The sequence below is a fragment of the Syzygium oleosum genome, unplaced genomic scaffold (genome assembly GCF_021117445.2).
Source record: "Syzygium oleosum isolate NSW1041296 unplaced genomic scaffold, Sole_v2.1 Sole_v2.30, whole genome shotgun sequence".
Taxonomy (NCBI): Eukaryota; Viridiplantae; Streptophyta; class Magnoliopsida; order Myrtales; family Myrtaceae; genus Syzygium; species Syzygium oleosum.
In genome coordinates this window covers 446,191-470,189 of record NW_026607514.1, presented here as the reverse complement: position 1 = coordinate 470,189, position 23,999 = coordinate 446,191, and the positions used below count along the sequence as shown (strand labels likewise).

General features: G+C 42.1%; 3 protein-coding genes and 1 pseudogene across 5 annotated transcripts; 2 read left to right on the top strand and 2 right to left on the bottom strand.

Annotated features, from left to right (window-relative positions):
- The first annotated feature begins 457 nt into the window (after positions 1–457).
- Positions 458–2,754, top strand: LOC115661307 (dynamin-related protein 4C-like). The gene is made up of 2 exons (XM_030583610.2): positions 458–1,147; positions 1,246–2,754. The coding sequence occupies exons 1-2, from the start codon at positions 458–460 to the stop codon at positions 2,596–2,598; spliced, it is 2,043 nt and encodes a 680-aa protein (XP_030439470.1). The 3' UTR covers positions 2,599–2,754.
- A 117-nt stretch (positions 2,755–2,871) lies between these two features.
- LOC115661308 (protein PELOTA 1) lies at positions 2,872–11,028 on the bottom strand. 2 transcript variants are annotated; one of them, XM_030583611.2, is made up of 16 exons: positions 10,850–11,027; positions 10,601–10,683; positions 10,219–10,294; positions 8,842–8,916; positions 8,702–8,758; positions 8,471–8,516; positions 7,615–7,690; positions 6,621–6,696; positions 6,514–6,546; positions 6,343–6,411; positions 6,110–6,216; positions 5,078–5,150; positions 4,911–4,949; positions 4,414–4,508; positions 3,550–3,656; positions 2,872–3,308 (listed from the first exon to the last, which is right to left on the bottom strand). In XM_030583611.2, the coding sequence occupies exons 1-16, from the start codon at positions 10,898–10,900 to the stop codon at positions 3,235–3,237; spliced, it is 1,137 nt and encodes a 378-aa protein (XP_030439471.1). In that variant the 5' UTR covers positions 10,901–11,027; the 3' UTR covers positions 2,872–3,234. The 2 variants fall into 2 exon arrangements, with proteins under 2 accessions (XP_030439471.1, XP_030439472.1); XM_030583612.2 differs by lacking the exon at positions 6,514–6,546 and having other exon boundaries at positions 10,850–11,028.
- A 1,282-nt stretch (positions 11,029–12,310) lies between these two features.
- On the top strand, positions 12,311–15,318 carry LOC115661311 (probable UDP-arabinopyranose mutase 5). Of its 2 annotated transcripts, XM_056304037.1 has the most exons (3): positions 12,311–12,664; positions 13,689–13,818; positions 14,030–15,318. In XM_056304037.1, the coding sequence occupies exons 1-3, from the start codon at positions 12,551–12,553 to the stop codon at positions 15,073–15,075; spliced, it is 1,290 nt and encodes a 429-aa protein (XP_056160012.1). In that variant the 5' UTR covers positions 12,311–12,550; the 3' UTR covers positions 15,076–15,318. The 2 variants fall into 2 exon arrangements, with proteins under 2 accessions (XP_056160012.1, XP_030439474.2); XM_030583614.2 differs by lacking the exon at positions 12,311–12,664 and having other exon boundaries at positions 13,901–15,318.
- A 4,152-nt stretch (positions 15,319–19,470) lies between these two features.
- On the bottom strand, positions 19,471–21,698 carry LOC115661306 (probable pectinesterase/pectinesterase inhibitor 7; annotated as a pseudogene).
- Positions 21,699–23,999: the final 2,301 nt, after the last annotated feature.

The window sequence follows — 23,999 nt, the reverse complement described above, 5'->3', positions numbered from 1 at the left end:
AGGAGCACGTAGGTCGCTTCGTCTTCTTTGCACGGCCCTGCATCGAGCCTAGAGAAAACCATCAGGCCAGACGATCATGGAGATCATCAGCCATCATTTCGTCATCGGAAAACACCGAAGAAAAAGGAAAAGAACAGCCATCGCTGGGGCTGCTTCTTCGTCTTCTTCTTCTTTTGGGATCAGTCCTCGCCCTTTCGTCTTCCGCGCATCGAAACACCAAACGCCTCCATCGAAGAAAGTTGATACTTATCAGCAATTCAATGAGTGCATTCCATCCAACCCTGTTCACAGGCATGCGTCGATTCTCTCTATAAATTACACCGCCCCCTCTCTCCTTCCTGCATGTCTTGCTTTCGATTCTCGCATCACTCATCGCCAACACACAGAGAGAGAGAGAGAGAGAGAGAGAGAGAGAGAGAGAGAGAGAGAGAGAGAGAGAGAGAGAGAGAGAGAGAGAATGGTTGGAGCCGGCAAGATCACCGCTTCTAAGCCTAGAATCACTGTCAAACCCGCGGCCAAAGATGGCGAAGACCTCGCTCTCACCGTGTCCGTCGCCCACGCGCAGCCGCTGGCTGCCTCCTACAACGACCGGATCCGCCCGCTGCTCGACGCTGTCGACAGGCTCCGAAACCTGATGGTCATGAAGGAGGGCATCCAGCTCCCCACCATTGTTGTCGTCGGCGACCAGTCCTCCGGCAAGTCGAGCGTCCTCGAGTCCCTCGCGGGCATCAACCTGCCGCGAGGGCAGGGAATTTGCACCCGTGTCCCCCTCATAATGCGACTCCAAGACAATCCTTACGCCGATCGCCCCGAGCTCTACCTTGAGTTCAACGGCAAAGTTGTCCACACTGACGAGGCCCACATCTCGGAAGCTATTAATGCCGCCACCGAGGAGATCGCGGGCCACGGGAAGGGCATATCGAACGCCCCGCTGACGCTGGTCGTCAAGAAAGTGGGCGTCCCGGACTTGACGATGGTCGACTTGCCGGGAATCACAAGAGTGCCCGTGCACGGCCAGCCCGAGAACATCTACGAGCAGATCTCCGAGATGATCATGGAGTACATTAGGCCTGAGGAGAGCATCATCCTCAATGTCTTGTCTGCAACCGTCGACTTCTCCACTTGCGAGTCCATAAGGATGTCTCAAGTAAGTATACCTAGACAAGCTTGGCTCCTGTATCAATTCGAATAATTAAATTAACTCTGGGAATTGAGTCTATACGATAATTCGTCTTTATGTTGCAGATGGTGGACAAGACCGGCAAGAGGACTCTAGCCGTTGTCACAAAGGCTGATAAAGCTCCTGAGGGCTTGCACGAAAAGGTTACGGCCGATGATGTCAATATAGGACTTGGTTACGTTTGTGTGAGGAACCGGATTGGTGACGAGTCCTACGAAGAAGCGAGGCTGGAAGAGGCGAAGCTGTTCGACATGCACCCTCAGCTGTCCATGATTGACAAGTCCATCGTTGGTGTGCCTGTGTTGGCGCAAAAGCTTATGCAGATTCAAGCCACCATTATGGCCAAGTGTTTGCCCGAGATCGTCAGGAAGATCAACGACAAGCTGAATGCAAACGTCGCCGAGCTTAAGAGGATGCCCAAGAATCTGTCCTCGGTCGCAGAGGCCATGACAGCCTTCATGCAGATCATGGGGTTGGCGAAGGAGTCGCTGAGGAAAGTCTTGCTGCGAGGCGAGTTTGATGAGTACCCGGACGAGAAGAACATGCACTGCACGGCCAGGCTGGTGGAGATGCTGAACCACTACTCCGATGAGCTCCAAAACTGCACCGAGAATGACCCGAGGATTAACTTTATGTTGGAGGAAATGGATGTCTTGGAAGAGGCCAAAGGGATCGGGCTCCCTAACTTCCTCCCTCGCACTGCCTTCGTCACTGTCTTGCAGCAGAAGGTGAAGCGGGTATCGAGCAAGCCACTTAGTTTTGTGGTTCGTGTATGGGACTACATCGAGGGCGTTGTGATCAGAGTGTTGATGCGACACTCAGAGAATTATCCTCAGCTTCAGTCTTTGACGAGAAGAGCAGCGTGCAATCTGATTAACAAGATGAAGGAGAAGGCGATGATTAGGATGATGGAAATTGTTGAAATGGAGAAGCTCACTGACTACACTTGCAACCCTGAGTACATGTCGGAGTGGAACAAATTGATGTGCCAGCAGGACATGTTCATGGAGGCGATCAACGATGAGTCGAAGCCTAGCAACATTGTCCTCCAGGGGATCGGGGAAGTTGACGTGGGCAATCTCAGGCATCGAAAGCAGCTTATTCAGCAGGCGTTCGATCTGAAGATGAGGATGATGGCATACTGGAAGATTGTGCTGAGGAGGTTTGTCGACTCGATGGCACTGCATCTGCTGTTCAGCGTGCAGAACTTGGTTAATAAGGAGATGGAGATGGAGATTGTGGGCGAGCTGATCGGGCCCAACGGCAGCGGTGGCATCGAGAGAATGCTGGAGGAAGCGCCAGCGGTGGCAGCGAAGCGCGAGAAGCTGAACAGGAGCATCAAGCTCTTGAGGGAGTCTGCAGAGGTGGTCTCCAAGATAATGGACCGGATCGCCACGGATGGCGACTACAATGATTGATGACAAGTAGTTCCGCTAGTTTGGTAGATCATGATGAATGTCGAATCTGGTGTTGTGACTTTGGCGTAGTGTTTTTCAACGGAATTAGCTCTATTTGTCATTTAACTTGAATTCCATCGTCCTATTTCTTGTTTTACTGGAGGACCTGTTATTTTAGCCTGTTTCTTCACTAAAGCTATGCGCACCAAAATAAACCCAAAACACTCTTGAAAAAACCTCGGACATGCAATGCCACAGCATTACATATGGCACAATTTGGACAACCAAAAATGCTTTGATGCAATCATCTTGTATCTTCATAATTTGCACAAAACTTGCATGGCCCTCGACTAATAACGTATTATGAAAAAGTTAAGGCGGACTATCAATTAATACATGATTTATTCAAGAGAATGAGACACGCAATGCCACAGCCATAACACGGCACACTAAACCACATCCTCTGCTATTAAACACATGCCCAGAGGATTGCTACAAGTACAAATTCCTGATTCTGTTCATAATTAGATGAACTTTTGACAAAAATCATCTTCTATTGTGTCTTCCCTCAGAAATTGACTACAGACAATATGTACACAAATTCCGTCTTCCTCGTCTTATGTCGTGTCTTCCTCCGAGTTTATCGCGATGACGGGATCACATCTCTATATCTTCAAGGTCAGGTAGAGGGAAGCGAAGAATGGCCGCAATCCCAGTCAACTGTGCCAGTTCTGTTCATGAAGTACGTTCATAAGCCGGTTTATTCAAAGTTGAAAAGCTTAATCTGTACCAACCGACATATTATAACATATGCAGAATCCAAAGCTTTATCTCATTTTTCTGTTCATTTAGTGCCAATAATACTTTATCTCAATAAGCTACTGCCCAAGGGCTCCAATTATACTCACAAAACTGAGCACGGATAACATGCATTAAAGCTGGCGCAAAAGAAGGGAAACCAATGATGCTTACGTTCTCCCGACACATGCATGGATGAAAATATATGAGCAGTGCCTCCTGAATCCTTCACTGAGTTGACCAAATTCACATACTTTTGCCTTGTTGCTACATCGGCATTTCTGGAGACACCCCAAGATGTTATCAGGAAAAACTAATCACTGTCACGAAGAATGATTTCATGCATGTAGAATTAGGGTTATAGACCAATACATCGCTTAAAAAAGATGTACGAGTCATTCTGTTAGAGGTTACTGGAAAAGGAATTAAAAAAACAAAATTATAGTTAGAACACAGACGAAATAGAAATGGAGATGATCCTTACCAAAAAAAAAAAATAGAAATGGAGATGAGATTAGGAAGGGAACCGGAGAGTGGGGCCTGTGCATTCTCAAAAAGTTCCAAAAGTTCTTGTTGAATGGTTACTTGATTAAATAGTTGCACTAATAGTGGAGTTTTTGTTGCACAATAGGCAGCTAAAGTAGCTCGGCAATTAATCCATCTTAAAAACAAAATCCCATTCACCCGATATAGGAAGATCAAGAATTGGTGCAAGCAATTTTCATTTCTCTGTGATATATGAAAACAGGCATGGAAAATATTAAAGTAATTGCAAACGATCCATATGAAGGATTTGCAGTGTACATTAATCAGTTTGGATTTATTCAAAAGCTATATAATTTATTATTGCTATCGTTTTAATTATTAGTGTAATATTATAATGACATTTTGAGCGAGTTCTTGAGAAAGGGAACGGTTGTCCGTGTAAGGAGTGAATTGCTACACAATGTCAGTGTGGAAAAGACAACACCACATATTCCAACCGGAGGTTGTACACATGGCAAGCAGCTACAATAGGCATAAAGATCAGGGGCTGACCTGAAGAGATCGTCAGTGATAAGGAGTGTCTGGACAGCCATTCTCTCATGGGCAACCTCCACATGCTTAGGTCCATAGCATGCCCGGGCCGGGTCCTAAAAATATTTATTGTGCAATGGATTATTATGATTACAACAACAGCAACTACAACTGACAACAACAGGATCAACACTAAACTAAGCCTTCTTGCACAAAATCGGGATAAATTTTAAACATCATTTCCAATAATACTCCATCAAAACGAAAGACCCCTGTTTCAGTATCTCCTTATTGGTGATAGAGAATCACTACCACTGCCCATTTTGACATGAATCCAATTCTGGTTTTGATTACGCTGTTCTAACAAGTAAACACTGTTTTATGGTTTTTGCCCAATCAGTCAGCAACTAATTATCTCGCATGCCTGTTTAAACATTTTCCAAATGCTCATCACAAGACATAGGTTAATATAAAGATGAGGAGACAATGTACAATTTAAAAAAAAGATAAAAACTGACATTTGAGAGCATGTCGAAGAAATCCTTGAGAGCTCGGACCTGTATTGAAAGGATACAATGACAAATTGTAATCAAGGCAAAGCCTTCTGTTTCCATGAAGAACTCAATAGAGATATTTTTGAGACAGAAACTGAACGATAAAGAATTTTTTGTTCAGTATTATGTACCTCTTGAGCTGCTTTAGTATCTTTTATCATACTCATGACATTTGGGGCATCCAAAACCTCTCTTAAACTGTGCCTGTAAATTAGCAAAGGGATGATGTAATTAACAAAGCATGCTTATCAGTTACATTTAATTAGTAGTTCGTGAAATGATTGACAATAATGAGACTAGCCCCTGAAGAAATACTCATTTAAGAACTAACCAAAGATGCATATGGCCACTACACAAGACAAGAACATTACAAGCCAACGAAAGAACAGTATCATCATTGCTAAAGTCTGCTTCTTTTGAGTATACGTCTTACTATGCTCATTTATCCCTCTCGACAGAAAGATGTGCGACTGTCTAGTCCTTAGCTTTGGCCGGTAGTTCTCTAGTCCTTTCTGTGCATACGAGATAACCAGTTGGCCATCACTTTTCTCCTCTAAAGAAATTTATTGCATATCCATAATTCAATATCGCCAACTAAGTAATTAAGCCACAATACACTGAAAACGGATAATTATATCGGATCCCTTGAAGATCATTAAATAGCAGAAGAGACCTGCTGTGTCTCATATAAAATGGTATCTCTACAGCATTGGATGTAATTAATATATTTAAATACAACAAAAAATGAAATAGGGTCAAAATAAGACTTGATACATGGGACAAAAGTAGGTATAACATTCAATGTATATCCTTAAGATAGATTGTAAAGCACTGATTTCATACATTTCCCTAATTAGAAGCACTTGACAGCATTTTGGACCTTTTTTTAACTTTTTAGAAATGCAAAAGGACTTTAACTAGTGACACGTTCAAACACAATGACGGAGCTTCTGACACCAAGCTATATAATATTGTCAAGACAATGTCTCATAGGTCAGATGAGACATATTCTTTCCTGGATAAACACCACAAGTGTTCCAATTTTAACATTTCAGGAACTGCACCAGATTACATTCCCAAGATTTGTCCGTTGCTACAGAGTACTGTCTTAACATAGCAGCTTTAGTTATCTAAACTATAAGCAACAAAGATATCGATAATACTTGTATCCTGAGCTTGTATGAACAAGCATTATCCGTGACTTGTTCTCTATAATGGGCCTCAACTGCCTTCTCTCTGCCTCCAATAATAGATGCTTATGAAATTGATCCTGATTCACAAATAAAAAGAAACATATAATTAACTAATCAAGAAATCTTTCATGCATTGTACAGTACTATAATGTAATGGGATAAAACATATATAGAAGGAAGTAGAAATGGAATTTATCGCAGACCTTTGTAAAGCCTGGACTGGCAATAACAGCACAGCGTACTACATTAAAGTCAACATGCTTCAGGAAAGCCTAAGACAAATGAAGAAAGTGGTTAGCTACTTTCCACAAGAATTCACATAAAGACAGCAGTTTTCCATAGTGGCGGTTAAATGATTCCAATGATCGACTAACCTGTAAAACATTCTCGAAGAACTTTTTGAGAGCCTGTGCAAAGGCACACAGTAAGAGACTACAGTTTTGTTATATTTATTGCCATTGACTGCAGGTAAGAAACATACCGACTCATAACCTGCTATAGCAGGTCCATGCTTGCGAGGAATCGATGTTTCTATCCGAGAACGAGTAGTTGTCATGCTGCAAGTGTGGCCAGATTTAGACCATACAAGGGTTATATGGTTGAGAAAGAAATTTACTCGGAAGATAATAAAAGAATGAAAGGAATGCGAGATCCTGGAACCAGTGAAAAATAACATGAGCGGAAACGAGCTATACACGGCATTCTACAATGAATCAAATATATCGTTTAATGTTCACACAAACATTTTTTCCCTAACATGAAGATTACTTGAGGCCTTTGACAAGATCTTTAAGTATTAGACATACAATGACTGTGATTAAGAAGAATCCAGAAAAATAATGCGAAACGTCACCACCCAAACAGAAAACAAACAGAAAGCAAACAGAAACCCAAGATACGGCAACAGCTTTAAAGATTGTAAGCAAGAATGAGACATTGTGGAGGCGTACTATCATGATCTTTAGAAAATACTTGTCTCAGCCAAATGTGTCATATGGACCTGATGCTATGCCAAAACTATATTATGTTCGCATATAACGACAAATAAATACTTTCAAGTTCTTCCATTAGGCAACATTCCAGATTTTAACATGTCCATTTGATGCACATTTAATTTCAATACAGACAACACACCGATGTAGCGCATTCATCAAAAAGTGTTTGCTGCCTAAAGGCCTGGCTATCCACTGCCCTTAGTATCGGAGTTTATCCAGTAGCAGCTGATGCCTTCTAAATACCCACTAGCAGCCAAAATTATCTACAACTACAAGCTTATGGCAGTGCTGGAACTAGAAAATTTTGAAAAGAGGATGAACAGATTCACCCCCTTATATTGTATGAACCACATTTTTTACTCAATAAGGTTTCCATTTTACATCAATACCTTTGAGGTAAAAACATAGCGGGTACCAGGGATAACAAAGTATTCTAACCAAAATCTCTAAAAATGACGTGGTTCACATGCATAATCATACCTTCTACCAACAAGGAAGATATGTGCCAATCCTTCTTGCATCAAAATCACAACAAGATCGGCACTTGCTCCAGGGTCTGCAGATGCATAGATTAGACTATACTGCAAGAGACCAGCCCTCAAACAAGAAAAAAACAAAGACTTCCACGAATCTAGTAGTAAAGAGTTGCATGGTGCTTCAGGGAATAATTTTAAGAACTGTGTCAAGAATTCATATCTTGAAGTTAATGGAGCGAACGGTGACTGAGGTTGAAACATCCCACAGAGTTAAAAGCTAACTGACACAACAACTTAGTCATTAAATAGATTCTGAATCAACTGAGGTGTTTCACTTTCCATTTAGCACTCCAAAACCATATTGATGACCAATTGTTTCTCGGCATTAAATCTCTCAAACGGGTTCAGGGTTTTAACCAAACTAGTCATTTGGTTAGCACTACATCTGGCCCTTGGGATTAATAGAAATTTCATGTGCCTGAGGTTTACCCACCTACGGCAGGTCCCTCATTGAAAAAGGAAAGATGAACATTGTTACTTGATCCCTTGTTATTAAACGAATAAATTCTAGTGATTGTTAGAAACTGTATGTTTTTACTTAGCTACCCTAAAGTTTCCCATCCACTCATTTATCAATGATTCAAGTGAATTGTCCTTGCCATTTATTTCTGGACTCTGGAGATCATCTACAGTGTCCGAAAAAGAGAGAGTTGATAAGAAATTGTCCATGATTAGCATAGTTTAACGGACTAAGTAACGTGCAAGTAAGGTGTATGGAAAATTTAAAGACTTATCCTAGAAGACATGTGCATGTAGCCATAACTATAGGAATGCTCTAAAAAATGAATAGAAAAGAATACCAGAGGCCTGATGGAGTACATCTAATGCCAGTGAGTCCCACACCTTCTGCAATATAGAAACAGTCAAGATCCCATGAATTAGTGACCAGGCACAGTTTATCTCATGAAATGAAGCTAGTCGCTTAAAAGGCTCTTGCGTTAGATCTCCCAATAAATACACTGACAGAGCAAAAACAAACAAAAATACATTGCTCAACACACTGAAAAAATAAAATAAAGAATGGAGTATACCTTTCTTAAAACAAATGGCCGATTCAGCTCAAGTTCTAAAGTGTGGAATGCACCTATCTACGGGAACAAAATGTCACATCAGTAATGCATCAACTGTCCAGTCTATGTAATATGAAAGGAACTCAACACTATTTGTGTACCTTTACGTATTCATTCTCAAGAATGTTCTTTCCACGAATACGCAAGACAGACCCCACTTTATCATAATCCACAGCCTGACAAGAACATGTGAAACACATGTATCAATAGATAAACACCTGAGTGCATACCTAAGTAATGTAATAAATAAACAATTGATATTATCTTAAATAAATTTTAGCACAGCTTTGCCCTTTTTCTAGCAAGATGGCAGACATATGCCTGTAATACTCCCATCTTCTTCCCTGGGATCACGTTTTTTGAAACTACCCAACAGCCTTCTGATAAACCCAAAATGCACTAGTCTAATCTGTTTAGAAAGACAAGCTTCGACCGGCCTTTCCTAAGTGAACTTAGTTTCATGAACATCCTCAGCAATTCACACCAAACCTCTTTTGCTAACCTCATCGTATCAAACATTAGCAAGACGGCAGACATATGCCTGTAATACTCCCATCTTCTTCCCTGGGATCACGTTTTTTGAAACTACCCAACAGCCATCTGGTAAACCCAAAATGCACTAGTCTAATCTGTTTAGAAAGACAAGCTTCAACCGGCCTTTCCTCAGTGAACTTAGTTTAATGAACATCCTCAGCAATTCACACCAAACCTCTTTTGCTAACCTCATCATATCAAACATTAGCAAGCTGGCAGACATATGCCTGTAATACTCCCACCTTCTTCCCTGGGATCACGTTTTTTGAAACTACCCAACAGCCTTCTGATAAACCCAAAATGCACTAGTCTAATCTGTTTAGAAAGACAAGCTTCAACCGGCCTTTCCTCAGTGAACTTAGTTTAATGAACATCCTCAGCAATTCACACCAATCCTCTTTTGCTAACCTCATCGTATCAAATATTAGCAAGACGGCAGACATATGCCTGTAATACTCCCATCTTCTTCCCTGGGATCACGTTTTTTGAAACTACCCAACAGCCTTCTGGTAAACCCAAAATGCACTAGTCTAATCTGTTTAGAAAGACAAGCTTCGACCGGCCTTTCCTAAGTGAACTTAGTCTCATGAACATCCTCATCAATTCACACCAATCCTCTTTTGCTAACCTCATCGTATCAAATATTAGCAAGACGGCAGACATATGCCTGTAATACTCCCATCTTCTTCCCTGGGATCACGTTTTTTGAAACTACCCAACAGCCTTCTGATAAACCCAAAATGCACTAGTCTAATCTGTTTAGAAAGACAAGCTTCAACTGGCCTTTCCTAAGTGAACTTAGTTTCATGAATATCCTCTGCAATTCACACCAATCCCCTTTTGCTAACCTCATCGTATCAAACATTAGGATAAAGATACAAAAAATCTATCTGGCATCGAACCTGTCATTTCAGCACCGGGAAAAAAACGACAAAAAGTAGTACCTCGACTGTTATCTCCAGCTTCAGCTTAATCCGCTCGGCATCTCTACCTCCAGAAGCTGCTTCTCTCATTACCTTCCTGTAACGTGACACGTTCAATCGAAATCAAGGCTAAAAGGAAGGACCAACCAAAAGTCGTGTGCAATTTCTCCTCGAAACTGAATAAGCCCGCCAAAACCAGCCTGCTTATGCTTAATAGGAACTCTTTTCTTGTACACTCAGGGAAACGCATCGAAACGAAGCAGCTTTCCAGTATTATGCATAGCAGAGAACATTACAGCAACTTGTTATAGAAAACTTCAAGTCCAAGACTATTTTCTTCAAGCACATATCAGCCAACTCACTCAAAGCAATGAGCAACAGGGAAAGTGCCCCTTGTGCTAACCTGACAGTGGCAGCCATGACTGAATCTCCAGGAGCAATTAGATTATAAGCAAACCACAAATCATCCGAATCAACCGGCACCATCTGACCCACAAAAACAAAAGAACGACAAAGAGAGCTTCGTTACTCCTCACAACTACAGCCATTCAAAAGGACTGCAGAAACATCAACCCAGACAACCTCTGCCTAAATTCCACATCAAGATGCAAACTTTCACGGATAATTTGCGAAATTTGGCGGCGGTGTGTACCTTAACGCTTCCGGGTCCGTTACGGACATAGTCTTTACGGACGATCCTCATGGTTTCTACCGCAAAGCTCCAATCTCTCTCCCTCTCGCTCTCTCTCTCTCTATCTCGATCTCGATCGATCGATCGAACAACTTGTAAAGCAAAGGAAACGAATTTCCGAGTCGTTACCCAGTTCTTGCAGAAAGCACGATTTTATTTTCGGTTTTATTGCGCTTTTTCTTTTTTCTTGCCAAACGTCTTTTTTATTTCTTCCCTCCCCCAAAAAAAAATATTTAGGATTAATATTACAAAAAAAAAATTTAGATTATCTCCAATATGACACAAATATCTCGAATTTTTTTTTGTGTTATTAAAAATCCTAAATTTATCAATTGTGACACAGATACCCTAATTTCTTTTGTATCATAAAAAACCACGAACTTATTATACCAGCGCGACAAATATATCCTATAAAGAATTGAAATAGGGGTATATATGTTTTATGTATAAGTTCCGGATTTTTTCTCGACACAAAAAAAATTGAGGTATTTGTAGTTTTTGGTGACAAATTTGTCGTATTTATATTTCAGTAGGCATAATTTTGAGTTTTTTGTGGAATATTCGATTGTGTCTGGATAGGACAATTAAACTTTCTTGTTTGGGGAACTTTCAAATAATTTTTACTTTTTTTATTTGATCTTTCAACAATTTAACTTTATTTAAGATGAAAAAGATACGATATAATTACATCTTGACTTTTAATTTGCATATAGCTTTTGTTTAATTTTTAAATTAAAGTAGGAATTGAACTTATAAAATATCAACAGGAATTAAAAGTCATGCTAATTATGCTACTAAAGCAAATAATAATATCTACAACTTCATATGTGATAAGAAATCAATTATATCAATTATTCAATTTTCATTAATTATCGAATAATTTTCCGCATCCTTTTTTTGTGTTTTTGAAATCTGCGTCCATCGTGACTACTTAAAGTCATGCTGCCTATGTAGGTTCGGCCTTGATTTGCTTATTCGATCTTTTCATTAAATTGTGTTTGGTTTTATTAATATGGCGCGACCTCGAGATTAAATCGTTTTTTTTATATTACCTAAAAAAATGCTTAAGAATAAAATCTTATGGGGACATTATCTCTTGTATACTTTTTTTCTCTACCATCTCGATCCTACAGTAATTGATATTTTGAGTTAGTTTTCGTATACTAAATGAAAATTACAGCTCGGCTACGAGGTTTCTTGAGAGAGAATATTCCCCTCTCTCTCTCTCAAAGGGATAAGAACGAATTTTTTTTTCTCATTTTTCCTTTACTTTTTTTTTCGTTTTCCACAGAAAAAGAAAGGTCAGAAAAAAAGGCAAAAGAGAGCGTACGTGCGAACGGAGTCTCCCGCACGTGCGAAGTCAGAGGAGGAGGTGCCGCGTGCGGCGCAATGGCGTGTCGGAGAAAAACGGAGGGAGGACGGAGATAACACAGTGATAGAGAGAGAGAGAGAGAGAGAGAGAGAGAGGCGGAGTCACGAAGCGACGATTGAATAAAAAAGAGATCTTTCGATTCGCCAGACTGCAATCTCGGAGCAAAGCTCGGACCCAACATCCCACGTTGCCCTCCCTCGTTGTTCATGAGAGAGAAAGCACGAGAAAGCACGAGAGAGAGAGAGAGAGAGAGAGTGCGATAAATAGTCGTTGTGGGTGTGGATGCATGAATGAGAAACCCGCCATCCCTGCTCTCGCTCTCGATTGACTCGGCAGTCCTCAACCTCGCCCGCTTCCCCGATCTCTCCCCGCTCCCCGATCACGTCCTCCTCGATCTCTTCCTCGTAAAGCTCTCTCAAGCTCTTTCTCTTTCTCTGGGTATCTCTTATCTGGGTGCATCTCTGTCTGGGTTGTCTTTGTTTTGTCTTGTTTTCGTGTCTAGGGGCGGAAGCTCGGATTTTGACCCCGGCCCGGCTTTTGTTTGGGCTTTAGAAATGATGGGTAGTTGATGGGGTTCGGGGATGTGGTTGGATCGGTGTGAATCGGAGCTGCCGTGTGCTGGAAAGATCTGGGGTCGTGATCTTGTTAGGCATTTGCTTCCGTTTGATTCGGTGAAAGTGCCCCTTGAAGGGTTTGTGGAAATTGATTGTGTGAAAGCTGCTATTTTGTTGGGTTCGCGCTTATGACAGATCTGGCAAAGATGGGAGAGTCTGTGACGCTGACTGAATTTTTCGTGTCGTAGGGGTAGATGATTTCGTGGGTATGTCCAGAGTGCAAATGTTACGCAGCTTATGTGTAATGTTGACCAGTATGTGATTGGGGAACTTCTTGTATGTATCTCGGATAGTTGTTGAATTCATGCCTTCTATGCACGCAGTTTGCTCAAGCATTGTTCTGGATGAGTTATCTCTTTGATGTGCCGGTGCATGCGTTTGGTCGAGTTTGTATGTTTTGTGATGTGGCTGAACGTCTTCCTATTCGCCGAGATATGCAGTCCGTGACTACTTGGCCATTATTTTCTGTCCATCCTTTAGTCACTCTGAAGCTGCATGAGCGTGTAACCTTCTGGTTTTGATTCCTGATTTTCTGGTCATTAAGAAATTATCCGCTGAAAAACAGAGAGTAAATACGTTGATCGATTTGCTGCATCATCATGATCATGATTACTTTCTGATACTGCAACATATTGAATTTATTTGCCTTCGCACCAGTTCTCTCAGGTGATCCCTTTCCCTGATCCATTGAGTTTTTTTATCCCCTATTGCAATGCAACTTATCTACATGCACCGTAAGAAATGCTATCTACATATGTTGGGGAACTGTGCATAATACCTGGTCAAGTAAAGCATGCTTTTTTCACAATTATAGAGGACATTGAGAGCTGGAAAACTGACTGAGAGGGTCCTGAAGCTTTTCTTGGCAACAGAAAAAGATGAGGTTCTTGCATTCATCGAGGCCCTGAATATTCATCCCGTCCTCGTTCCTGTCCTTCCTACCAGTGAGTTCCACTTACCCTTTGAGCTTCAGTCCTGACCCTATATGTTATGGTTGATTGATGTTCTGAGGTTCTTATGTTTCAGGGTGCTCTGAAAAATTTTGATACTGGTGGAAGTTTAAGATCTCTTGTGAAGACCTATAAGCAGTTGGTTTTGAGGTCTGAAAGTTTTGTTCATCGATTACTTGACTTGGTTGTGGAAATATGTCTCAAGCAAGCATTAAGGAAAACGAGGTTGATATTGTGATTGGAGCGATCCATGCTGACCTCACATCCTTCATGAATCAATGGAGATCAGTTTTCTCCCGATTCCATCTGATAATTGTCAAAGACCCTGATCTTAAAGAGGAACTTAAAATTCCCGATGGCTTCGATGTTGCCATCTACACGAAGGTTGACATGGACCGGGTTGTTGGTTCCTCTTCTTCAATTTCATTTTCTGGCTACTCATGCCGTTATTTTGGTTTCCTTGTGTCTAGAAAGAAGTACGTTATATCCATTGATGACGACTGTCTACCAGCTCAAGATAGTACTGGTAATTTTGTGGATGCTGTGGCACAGCACATAGTCAATCTTACCACCCCGGCAACTCCTTTCTTCTTTAACACACTCTACGATCCTTTCTGCAAGGGTGCAGACTTCGTGCGTGGCTATCCATTCAGCTTGCGGAACGGGGTAGCTTGTGCTTTATCATGTGGACTGTGGCTCAATTTAGCAGACTATGATGCCCCCACACAAGCTCTTAAACCAGGGGAGCGAAATGCTCGATATGTCGATGCTGTTTTGACCATTCCAACAAAGACTATGATGCCAATGAGTGGAATTAACATTGCCTTTGATCGCGAGGCGGTAGGTCCAGCCTTGTTCCCTGCTCTGAGGCTGGCTGCTGAAGGGAAATTTAGATGGGAAACCATAGAGGACATTTGGTGTGGAATGTGCGTTAAGGTGGTGTGCGATCACTTGTGTTTGGGTGTGAAAAGTGGGCTGCCTTACGTTTGGAGGAAGGACCGGGGAGATGCTGTAGAGAGTTTGAAGAAAGAGTGGGAAGGCGTGAAGCTAATGGAACACGTGCTGCCTTTCTTTCAGTCGGTGAGACTTCCCCGAACTGCAACTACGGCCGAGGATTGTGTGGTCGAAATGGCGGGGACTGTGAAGCAGCAGCTTGGAGCAACAGATCCTGTGTTTGCCCGTGCTGCCGAAGCCATGGTCGAATGGATCAGGATTTGGAAGGCTGTTGGGTCGGGCTCCCCTGGAAAGTAGAAGTCCATAGAGTGATGGCTATATTTGCTCATTATTTTTTCTGTTCATTTGAATACATCTCGAAAATTCTACGGTCCATTCTAACTTGTTACCCCCAATCAAGTGCTTAGATTTGTGCATTTGGAATAAATTATGTGTTAATTATGTGTTGTTTTCGTGACTATGGAGTTTTATCAGTGAACTTCAGAGACTGTTTTTGATATGACGATCCAATGTTGTCAATGGCCACAATGATTGATGCTACTGTTCATCGTCGTCTTTGTTCTTCCTTGACTGGGTGCTTCTTCTTTTCATAGTGGTTGGTAAATACTAAATTAGTGAGCGAAATTGCCTAGGCTTGGGCTGGAATGTGTTCATTAAATTTCTCTCTCTTTACTTGTTTATTTTGTTGATGTTTTGTTATTTAATAACTATATAAGCACACTGTGAGCCCAGGCTATTTAACAACCAAGCCGTACCACTTTGGAGGTGCGAACAGTTGCAAGATGGCCGAAGAAGCACACATACAGCAGTTGCCAGTAGCTTAGGGTGCGCATGGAATGCATTCCGGAATAAAAATTCTGTTCCGGAATGCATTCCGGAACAGAATGACGTTTGTTAAAAAATTTCCGGAATGCATTCTGGAGCGATTTTTGCATTCTGGAATAAAAATGCGTTTGTTAAAAATACTTGATTCCGTAATGCATTCTTGATTCCGTAATGCATTTTTATTCCGGAATGAGTTTTTGGCAGAAAAAGAGAAGCTACTTTTTGTAGCTTCGATTCCGAATGCATTCTCCCTATTTTCTCACAAATTTTTTTAGAAAATGCATAAAAATTGAAAAATTCTAGAAAAATTCATAAAAATTTCTAGAAAATAAAAAAAAAGTCAGATTTCGGGAAAATATGAAATTTAGTGAATATTTTTTAAAAAATAAAAAAAATCAAAAATTTCAAAACTTCACAAAATAGCATAAAACACATGTGGCCACCCACTTTGAGTGAAATTTAAATTTTTTGAGGTGCCCAAAAAAAATCAAAAATTTTCAAAATTTCACAAAATGGCTTAAAATACCTGTGGCCACCTACTTTGAGTGAAATTTAAATTTTTTGAGGTGCCCAAAAAAAAATAAAAATAATAAAAAAATAAAAATTTTCAAAAACTTCACAAAATGTCTTAAAATACCTGTGGCTACCCACTTTGAGTGAAATTTAAATTTTTTGAGATGCCCAAAAAAATAAAAAAAAAATAAAAAATTTCAAAACTTTACAGAATGACTTATAATACATGTGGCCACCCATTTTGAGTAAAATTTAAATTTTTTTAGGTGTAAAAAAAATCAACAAATCAAAATAGATTTCTGTTCCAGAAATCAATTTCTGGAGCAGAATTAGTCAAGTTTTACCAAACAGATTTCTCCTCCAGAAATCAATTTCTAGCAAGAATTCCAGAAATCAATTTCTGGCAAGAATTTGATTTCTGGAGCAGAATGGTTACCATTCGCACCCTTACATGTCTCCACACCCAATTCCATCAGCAGCGTGAGAGCTAGTGCAGCAGCCGAGTGCACAGAGACATGGAAGTACCCCAGTCATTACACAAATGTGATCGCGGCAATTAGTAATGGCAAAGCATCTGCGAGGGACACATAAGAGTATTCCAGCATGTCCTTGAAAGCAGCCCATACGATGACCAGAAAACAATTCATCTTTGAAAAATGTGATTGAGCTCACACAGTAGAGAAAATGAAAGATTTAGCGTATAATAGCTCAAAAGTAATCCATGAGAAATATATCATGTATATATGCACAAATCACTATTTGTGTATACGCTCATTTTTACATCCCGGTCCGTAACTGTAGCAACTATAAAGAAAAATCACCCAAACATATGCATCGTTTGACATCCTAACTCAGCATAACATATTTATTCTATAGAAGTCTAAAAAATAGTCATCAACTATATCAACCCCTTGTGTAAGGGACGCTTGTCTGAGGTAATTAGGTGTCCCCATTCAAAAAAAATAGAAACGATGAAGTTCACCGCGTCCTTGGCCCTTATAACGCGGTACCTGGGCCACTTGACCCGATTCTTCGCGTTCGATTAGGGCCCTCTATTTTTAAGCTCTGCATAGTATTGTAAGTCCAATGGAGTATCACCCCATTTGTCCCACTTGGCAGGGATTACGAAGCTATCCATGAAGATCTGCATATATATTATCCTTGAAAACGGCCTCTCCAAATATGTTTGCACAAAGGTGTTGCTTGAGGCCAAGTTGTTGGTCGCCCTAATGGTGCAATTTTGAAAGGACATGGTCGTCTTTAATTCCTCTTTCTCACACCCTTAGGCGATGACAGTGTTGCCCCTGCTTGGTAATGGGAGGCGGGGTAGATGTTGCAGTTATAAAAGACAACGGTTGCATAGCCAAAAATGAAGTCAATCGTGCCGTAGATATCGCACTTGTTATAGAATTGTTTATTATATTGTGTTAGAAGGGTGTTTTGGTAGGCCTCAAAGCTATAGCTGTAGAACGCCCACATGTCACCTCCAGTTTGGACGGCCACGGCCTGGCCCTTAAGTGGCCCGGCCATGTTTCGAAAGGTGATATTCATTGACACAAAATTCGATGCCATCACAACTGGGATAGGGTCAATGAATTGGTGAGATAAATTATACAATAAAACTTCTACTCATAATTGACGTTTGACATAGAACATTACTCCGCGAAGTGGGTATCCTAATTAAATCCAAATATAACTCTTTATAAAAACGAGGAAGTCTTACTAAATGTTGTGTAGGTAACCGTGGTTTACCCATTGACCACGCTCCGATAGCCGGTGATCACCGTCTAGTTAAATGCTGTCTCCAGTCATCAACATATATTTTTGTTATCAAGAATCGTCAAGTATTCCTCATATATACTGGTGGTCACTTGTATTAGGAAGTACCCCTTTGTGACTTGCATGTGGCTTGCACGAGACATGCACGTGACCTGCACGTAACTTGTACATGAGACGAGTGTTAAAGTATTGTCCAAAATCGCTTAACAACTAACTAGATTAACTTTGAATTATTATGTAGTCCTCGTATATACCGGCGGTCCCATGTATGAGGAAGTACCCCTTCGCGCCATCGTTATTGTTGGGAGCAGTCAAGACCGCATTGGTAATAGTATTATAGTCTCCTGTCCTGTCCGAACTTATATACCGTTAAACATGCTAACTCAATATAACATGTTTATTCTATAGGAGTCTAAAAAATAGTCCTCTTCTATATCAACCCATCGTGTAAGGGACTCCTATCTAAGGCAACTAGATGTCCCCATCAAAGAAGGTTGAAACGGTGAAGTTCACCGCATCCTTGGCCCCAATAACGTGGTACCCGAGCCACTTAATCTAATTCTTCGTGTTCGATTCGGGCCCCCTATTTTCAAACTCTGCGTAGTATAGTAAGTCCAATGGAATATTACCCCATTTGTCCCATCTGGCAAGGTTTACGAGGCTATCCATGAAACTTTGCATAAATACTACCCTTGGAAACAGCCTCCACGGCCTCCCCAAATATGTTTAGATAGATGTGTTGCTTAAGGTCAGGTCGTCGACCGCCTTGATGGTGCAGTTATAAAAGGACATGCCCGTCTTCAATTCCTCATTCTCACACCCATGGGCGGTGATTATGTTGCTCCCGCCTGGTAATGGGAGGCGGGGTAGATGTTGCGGTTCTGGAAGACAACGGTTGCATCGCCAAAGATGAAGTCAACCGTGCTGTAAATGTAGCACTCACGATAGAACTGCTTATTATATCGCGTAAGGAGGGCGTTTTGCTAAGCCTCGAAGTTACAGCAGTAGAACGCTGACATGTCATCTCCAGTTTGGACGGCTACGGCCTGGCCCTTAAGTGGCTCGGCCGTGTTTCGAAAGGTGATGTCCACTACCATAAATTCGGTGCCATCACGGCTGCGATAGGGTCAATGAATTGATGAGATAAATTATACAATAAAAATGTTACTTATAATTGACATTTCACATAGAATAGTACTCCGTTAAGTGGGTATATTAATTAAATTCAAATATAACTCTTTATAAAAATGAGAAAGTCTTACGGAATGTTGCATAAGTGACTGTGGTCTACCCATCGACCACGCTCTGATAGCCAGTGATCACCGTTTGATTAATGCCATCTCCAGTCATCAACGGATATTTTTTGTTATCCGGAATCGTCGCGTACTCCTCATATATATTGGCGATCACGTATATTAGGAAGTACCCCTTCGTGACTTGCACGACACTTGCACGAAACTTGCACATGACTTGCACGTAACCGCATTGGGTATGGTAGTGTAGTCCCTTGTCCCATCCGAACATATGCACCGTTAGGCATGTTAACTCAATATAACATGTTTATTCTATAGGAGTCTAAAAAATAGTCCTCACATATATCAACCCCTTCGTGTAAGGGATGCTTGTCTGAGGCAACCAGGTGTCTCCATCAAATAAGGTTGAAACGGTGAAGTTCACCACATCCTTGGGCCCAATAGTGTGGTACCTAGGCCACTTGATCCAACTCTTCATGTTTGATTCGGGCCCTCTATTTTCAAACTCTGCGTAGTATAGTAAGTCCAATGGAGTATTACCCCATTTGTCCCATCCAGCAAGGTTTACAAGACTATCCATGAAGCTCAGCATATATTCTACCCTTGAAAATGGCCTCCACGACCTCCCTAAATATATCTAGATAGAGGTGTTGCTTAAGGCCAGGTCGTCGGCTGCCTTGACGGTGCAGCTATAAAAGGACATGCCCGTCTTCAATTCTTCATTTTCAAGCCCCTAGGCGGTGATCATGTTGCCCCCGCCTGGTAATGGAAGGCGGGGTAGATGTTGCGATTCTAGAAGACAACGGTTGCATCGCCAAAGATGAAGTCAACCGTGCCGTAGATATAACACTCACAATAAAATTGCTTATTATATTGCGTAAAGAGGGTGTCTTGCTAGGCCTCAAAATTGCAGCGGTAGAACGACGACATGTCATCTCTAGTTTGGATGGCCATGGCTTGGCCCTTAAGTGGCTTGGCCGTGTTTCGGAAGGTGATGTCCACTACCACAAAATTCGGTGCCATCACGGCTGCGATAGGGTCAATGAATTGATGAGATAAATTATATAATAGAAATGCTACTTATTATTGACATTTCACATAGAACAGTACTCCACTAAGTGGGTATACTAATTAAATTCAAATATAACTTTTTATAAATATGAGGAAGTCTTACGGAATGTTACGTAGGTGACCGTGGTCTACTCATCGACCACACTCCGATAGCCGGCGATCACCGTCCTATTAATGCTATCTCCAATTATCAACGGATATTTTTTGTTATCCGGAATCGTCACGTACTCCTCGTATATACCGACGGCCACATGTATTAGGAAGTACCCATTCGTGACATGGATGTAACCTGCACGTGGCTTGCACGAACCTACACGTGACTTGCACATAACTTGCAAGTGAGACTGGTGTTGAAGCATTGTCCAAAATCGCTTGACAACAAACTAGATTAACTTTGAATTACCATGTAGTCCTCGTATATATCAGCGGTCCCATGTATTAGGAAGTACCCCTTCGTGCCGTCGTTAATGTTGGGAGCATTGAAGACTGCATTGGTAATGGTAGTGTAGTCCCCTGTCCTGTCCGAACATATGCATCATTAGACATGCTAACTCAATATAACATATTTATTCTATAGGAGTCTGAAAAATAGTCCTCAACTGTATTAATTGTGACATCCCCGAATTTGGACTTCGGTGGCCAAAGGTAAATTGTGATAGATTGGGCAAGCAGTCCAAGCCGAGGGTCGGTAATGGAACGGAGAATATGGTCGGAACGAGTGTACTGAGGATTGGTCATGGTTCGATCGTAAGATTGTCCATGAATTGGCCTAGGGATTGACAGTGGAATGACTCTCCGATCACGTAAGTCGATTATAGTGATACGACTGTGGATTGACCCTTCGACGATAAGGGCCGTTAGTGGAACGGTTTGGGATAGCTATGGATCAGTGCGTGTTGGCATGTGTCGGTCGCGGGTGATACCATACGGCTATGCATCGGTCACGGATGACCATGAGTTGATTCCGGGATATTGGATTCCACGAGGTTAAATGACAACTGAGGATTGACCATGGGTCGTTGACACTCGAACGTGGACCGATCGAGAATCGGCCATGGATCGTTGCATCAAGTCGGGTAGGCCATGGACGAGCTATGTGCCAAGTCATGAGCTTAATGGCTTGGCTGCGGACTAGGCTATGTGCCAGCCGCGCCGGCCACGCCTCGTGCCCGGACATGACTGGCCATTGTACCTATCAACTAGGCCATGTACCAGCTACGTGCCCGGTCGTGTGCCCGGTCGTGTACCAGTTATTGTGCCTGACCCTTGTGCCAGGCAATGTACCCGTCAGATCCGGCTCCGACCAAATTCTGTGCCCAAGAGACTTGATCATGAGCTATGCATTGTGCCCGTTCATGAGCCAATGCATGTGTTGGGCCCATGAACCAACCCCTTGCCCATGCAGATCGGTGTCATGCTCGGCGCGCCGCTCGTGTAACTTGGCATCGCACTTGTGCGCTCGGCCACGTGCCCGGCCATGTGCCCGTGTGGCTCGATCCTGCGCCCGGCCAGGCTCGATTGCACAAGCCACGCGCCTGGGCAACCCGACTGGCTCGAACTTATATAGTTTGACTCAGACTTTTGCATGGTTATACTTGGTCATATTTGGAGGGTTTCCTATACCAAACCTCGGATCGAACGGGTATAATAAGTGTGTTTTGTCGCGAAAAACCCTCGGAAAATAAGTGGAATGATTATGATGCGGGATTACAAGTTAGACATCGATTAGTCGGTATTGTGTAAGCCGATTGATCCAAGCTATTTATGAGCAAAATCAGCACTTGTAGAGGACTAGAAAAAGGCATCACGCTTCAGAAAATGGAGGGAACTAAGAGACAAAAATTTAATCAAGTCAAATTTTCAACTAAAAGCCACCATTATTGAAACTTAGCTTAGGTGTCCCCCCTCATAATTGGGACCAGCTGAGTTGTCCACCCCCATAATGGAAGCATGGTGACTTATGGTCACCAATAATTAGCTAAGGACAAGAGAGAAAGTCGGCCAAGGAGGAGGGAAAGCCGAGAGAGAGAGAGAGAGAGAGAGAGAGAGAGAGAGAGAGAGAGAGAGAGAGAGAAATAGAGCCATTAATGGCTTAGATTTGCTAAATCATGTTATCATTTTATTTTGGCCTTCCTTCATTAATGCCATTAATGCTCAAGATTTCTCTAGATCAAGTTTATCATGGCACTTGACTTTAGGGACCATATCATTATGATTTTGTATTTTCTTCATAAAGACTTAAGAGGACCACTATATATAGTAGAGACCCCACTTGAATGGAGCCCCACACGCGCACACATACACTCACGCACAAACCAACTGGCCAACAACTCTTCCACTTGTTTCCTTGTTTTCTTGTTCCACGCCTATAGCTTCACCAATCAACATCCACTTTGTGCCCTTTTTGTTCGGCCACTAGGGAGCACGCTCGAGACCCGCCCAAGACTCTCGTGTCCACCATACGTCTCTCACTTTCTTGTTCTAGTTTTAACGTGTTGAGTAAGTGAATTCCCTAATATTGGGAAAGGAAGTTAAGATGCATTGTGATATGATTGCTTGGACCGTATCTCGATCACTTGGTTGATCATAGTTGGTTATTTCCATGGTTTGTTTATGTTTCATGTTCGATGTTCACATCTCAATATAGAAAATGGGGTTTGGCTGTGATGTTCACGTGAGGTAGTCATGCTTGATGTTCTCTTGTTATTTCTTGGCATGAACTTTACTATTGATTTGCCATCGATGCCGGTGCGGTAAGAGCCGACTCATGTTAACGACGATCGATTCAGCCTCGCTCGACATTAGTGAGTTTACTTATTAAGTCCCTTGACTCATTCTCCCGTTGTTTTCATTTTTCAGGTCCATAGGATGGCATCTTCCCCAACCCGTTTCAGCAACCTCGTAGAGATGCCAGCTGAGTTGCTCACGATGATCGATGCCCGTGAGGGCCGCGCCTACCGTCGGATTACAACTTATGTTATGGTGGACGAGGGCCTTAAGGAATTGGTCCCCCACGCGTATGTAGCGTGGTACCGCTGTCTAACGGAGACTGAATTGGACCCTTGCGCGGGTTCAGCGGCCCCTTTGGCGGTATGGGCGGGCCGGCTCCGGGGTATGCCGCGGGTGAGGCGTGAGACGGCCAGGCGGAAGGGTCATGGGGAGGAGTAGCATAAGTAAACGGGAGCACGATGAGATAGAGTAGGGGGAGTAGGATCACCCCAAGTCGAAATTTTGTTGTTTAGAGTCAGCCTTTATTCGGAAATGCCTTTGGAATAGGCGTGTAAAATATATGCGTGGTTTGCAATGGCTCGAAATATGGCCTTGTTAAAATAAGCACGAATCATGTAAATATAACGTGCGATGTTTGCTTATGATGTTTTGTGATGTCTTGTTTAATATTACTTCCGTTTGCGCATTTGAAATGAACGGGACGTACTAATTCATTTCCGCGAGTCACGGGCTCGAACGGGTCGTGATCGGTCAACAAGCATCTATCTTGATTCAGAGTCGAGGTGTGACATCAATCCCCTCGTGTAAGGGACGCCTGTCTAAGGCAACCAGGGGTCCCCATCAAAGAAGGTTAAAACAATGAAGTTCACTACATCCTTGGCGACAATAGCATGGTACCCAAGCCACTTGATCCAATTCTTCGTGTTCGATTGGGACCTCTATTTTCAAACTCTATGTAGTATAGTAAGTCCAGTGAAATATCACCCCATTTGTCCCTTCCGACAGGGTTTACAAGGCTATTCATGAAGCTCTACCATTGAAAACGGCATC

Coding starts and splice junctions, on each gene's coding strand:
- LOC115661307 (XM_030583610.2), top strand. CDS start 458: ATGGTTGGAGCCGGCAAGATCACCGCTTCTAAGCCTAGAATCACTGTC. Junction 1,148..1,245: donor AGTCCATAAGGATGTCTCAA/GTAAGTATACCT, acceptor TTTATGTTGCAG/ATGGTGGACAAGACCGGCAA.
- LOC115661311 (XM_056304037.1), top strand. CDS start 12,551: ATGAGAAACCCGCCATCCCTGCTCTCGCTCTCGATTGACTCGGCAGTC. Junction 12,665..13,688: donor TCCTCCTCGATCTCTTCCTC/GTAAAGCTCTCT, acceptor TCACAATTATAG/AGGACATTGAGAGCTGGAAA. Junction 13,819..14,029: donor CGTTCCTGTCCTTCCTACCA/GTGAGTTCCACT, acceptor ATATGTCTCAAG/CAAGCATTAAGGAAAACGAG.
- LOC115661308 (XM_030583611.2), bottom strand. CDS start 10,900: ATGAGGATCGTCCGTAAAGACTATGTCCGTAACGGACCCGGAAGCGTT. Junction 10,295..10,600: donor GTCATGGCTGCCACTGTCAG/GTTAGCACAAGG, acceptor GTCACGTTACAG/GAAGGTAATGAGAGAAGCAG. Junction 3,309..3,549: donor CATGCATGTGTCGGGAGAAC/GTAAGCATCATT, acceptor CTTCATGAACAG/AACTGGCACAGTTGACTGGG.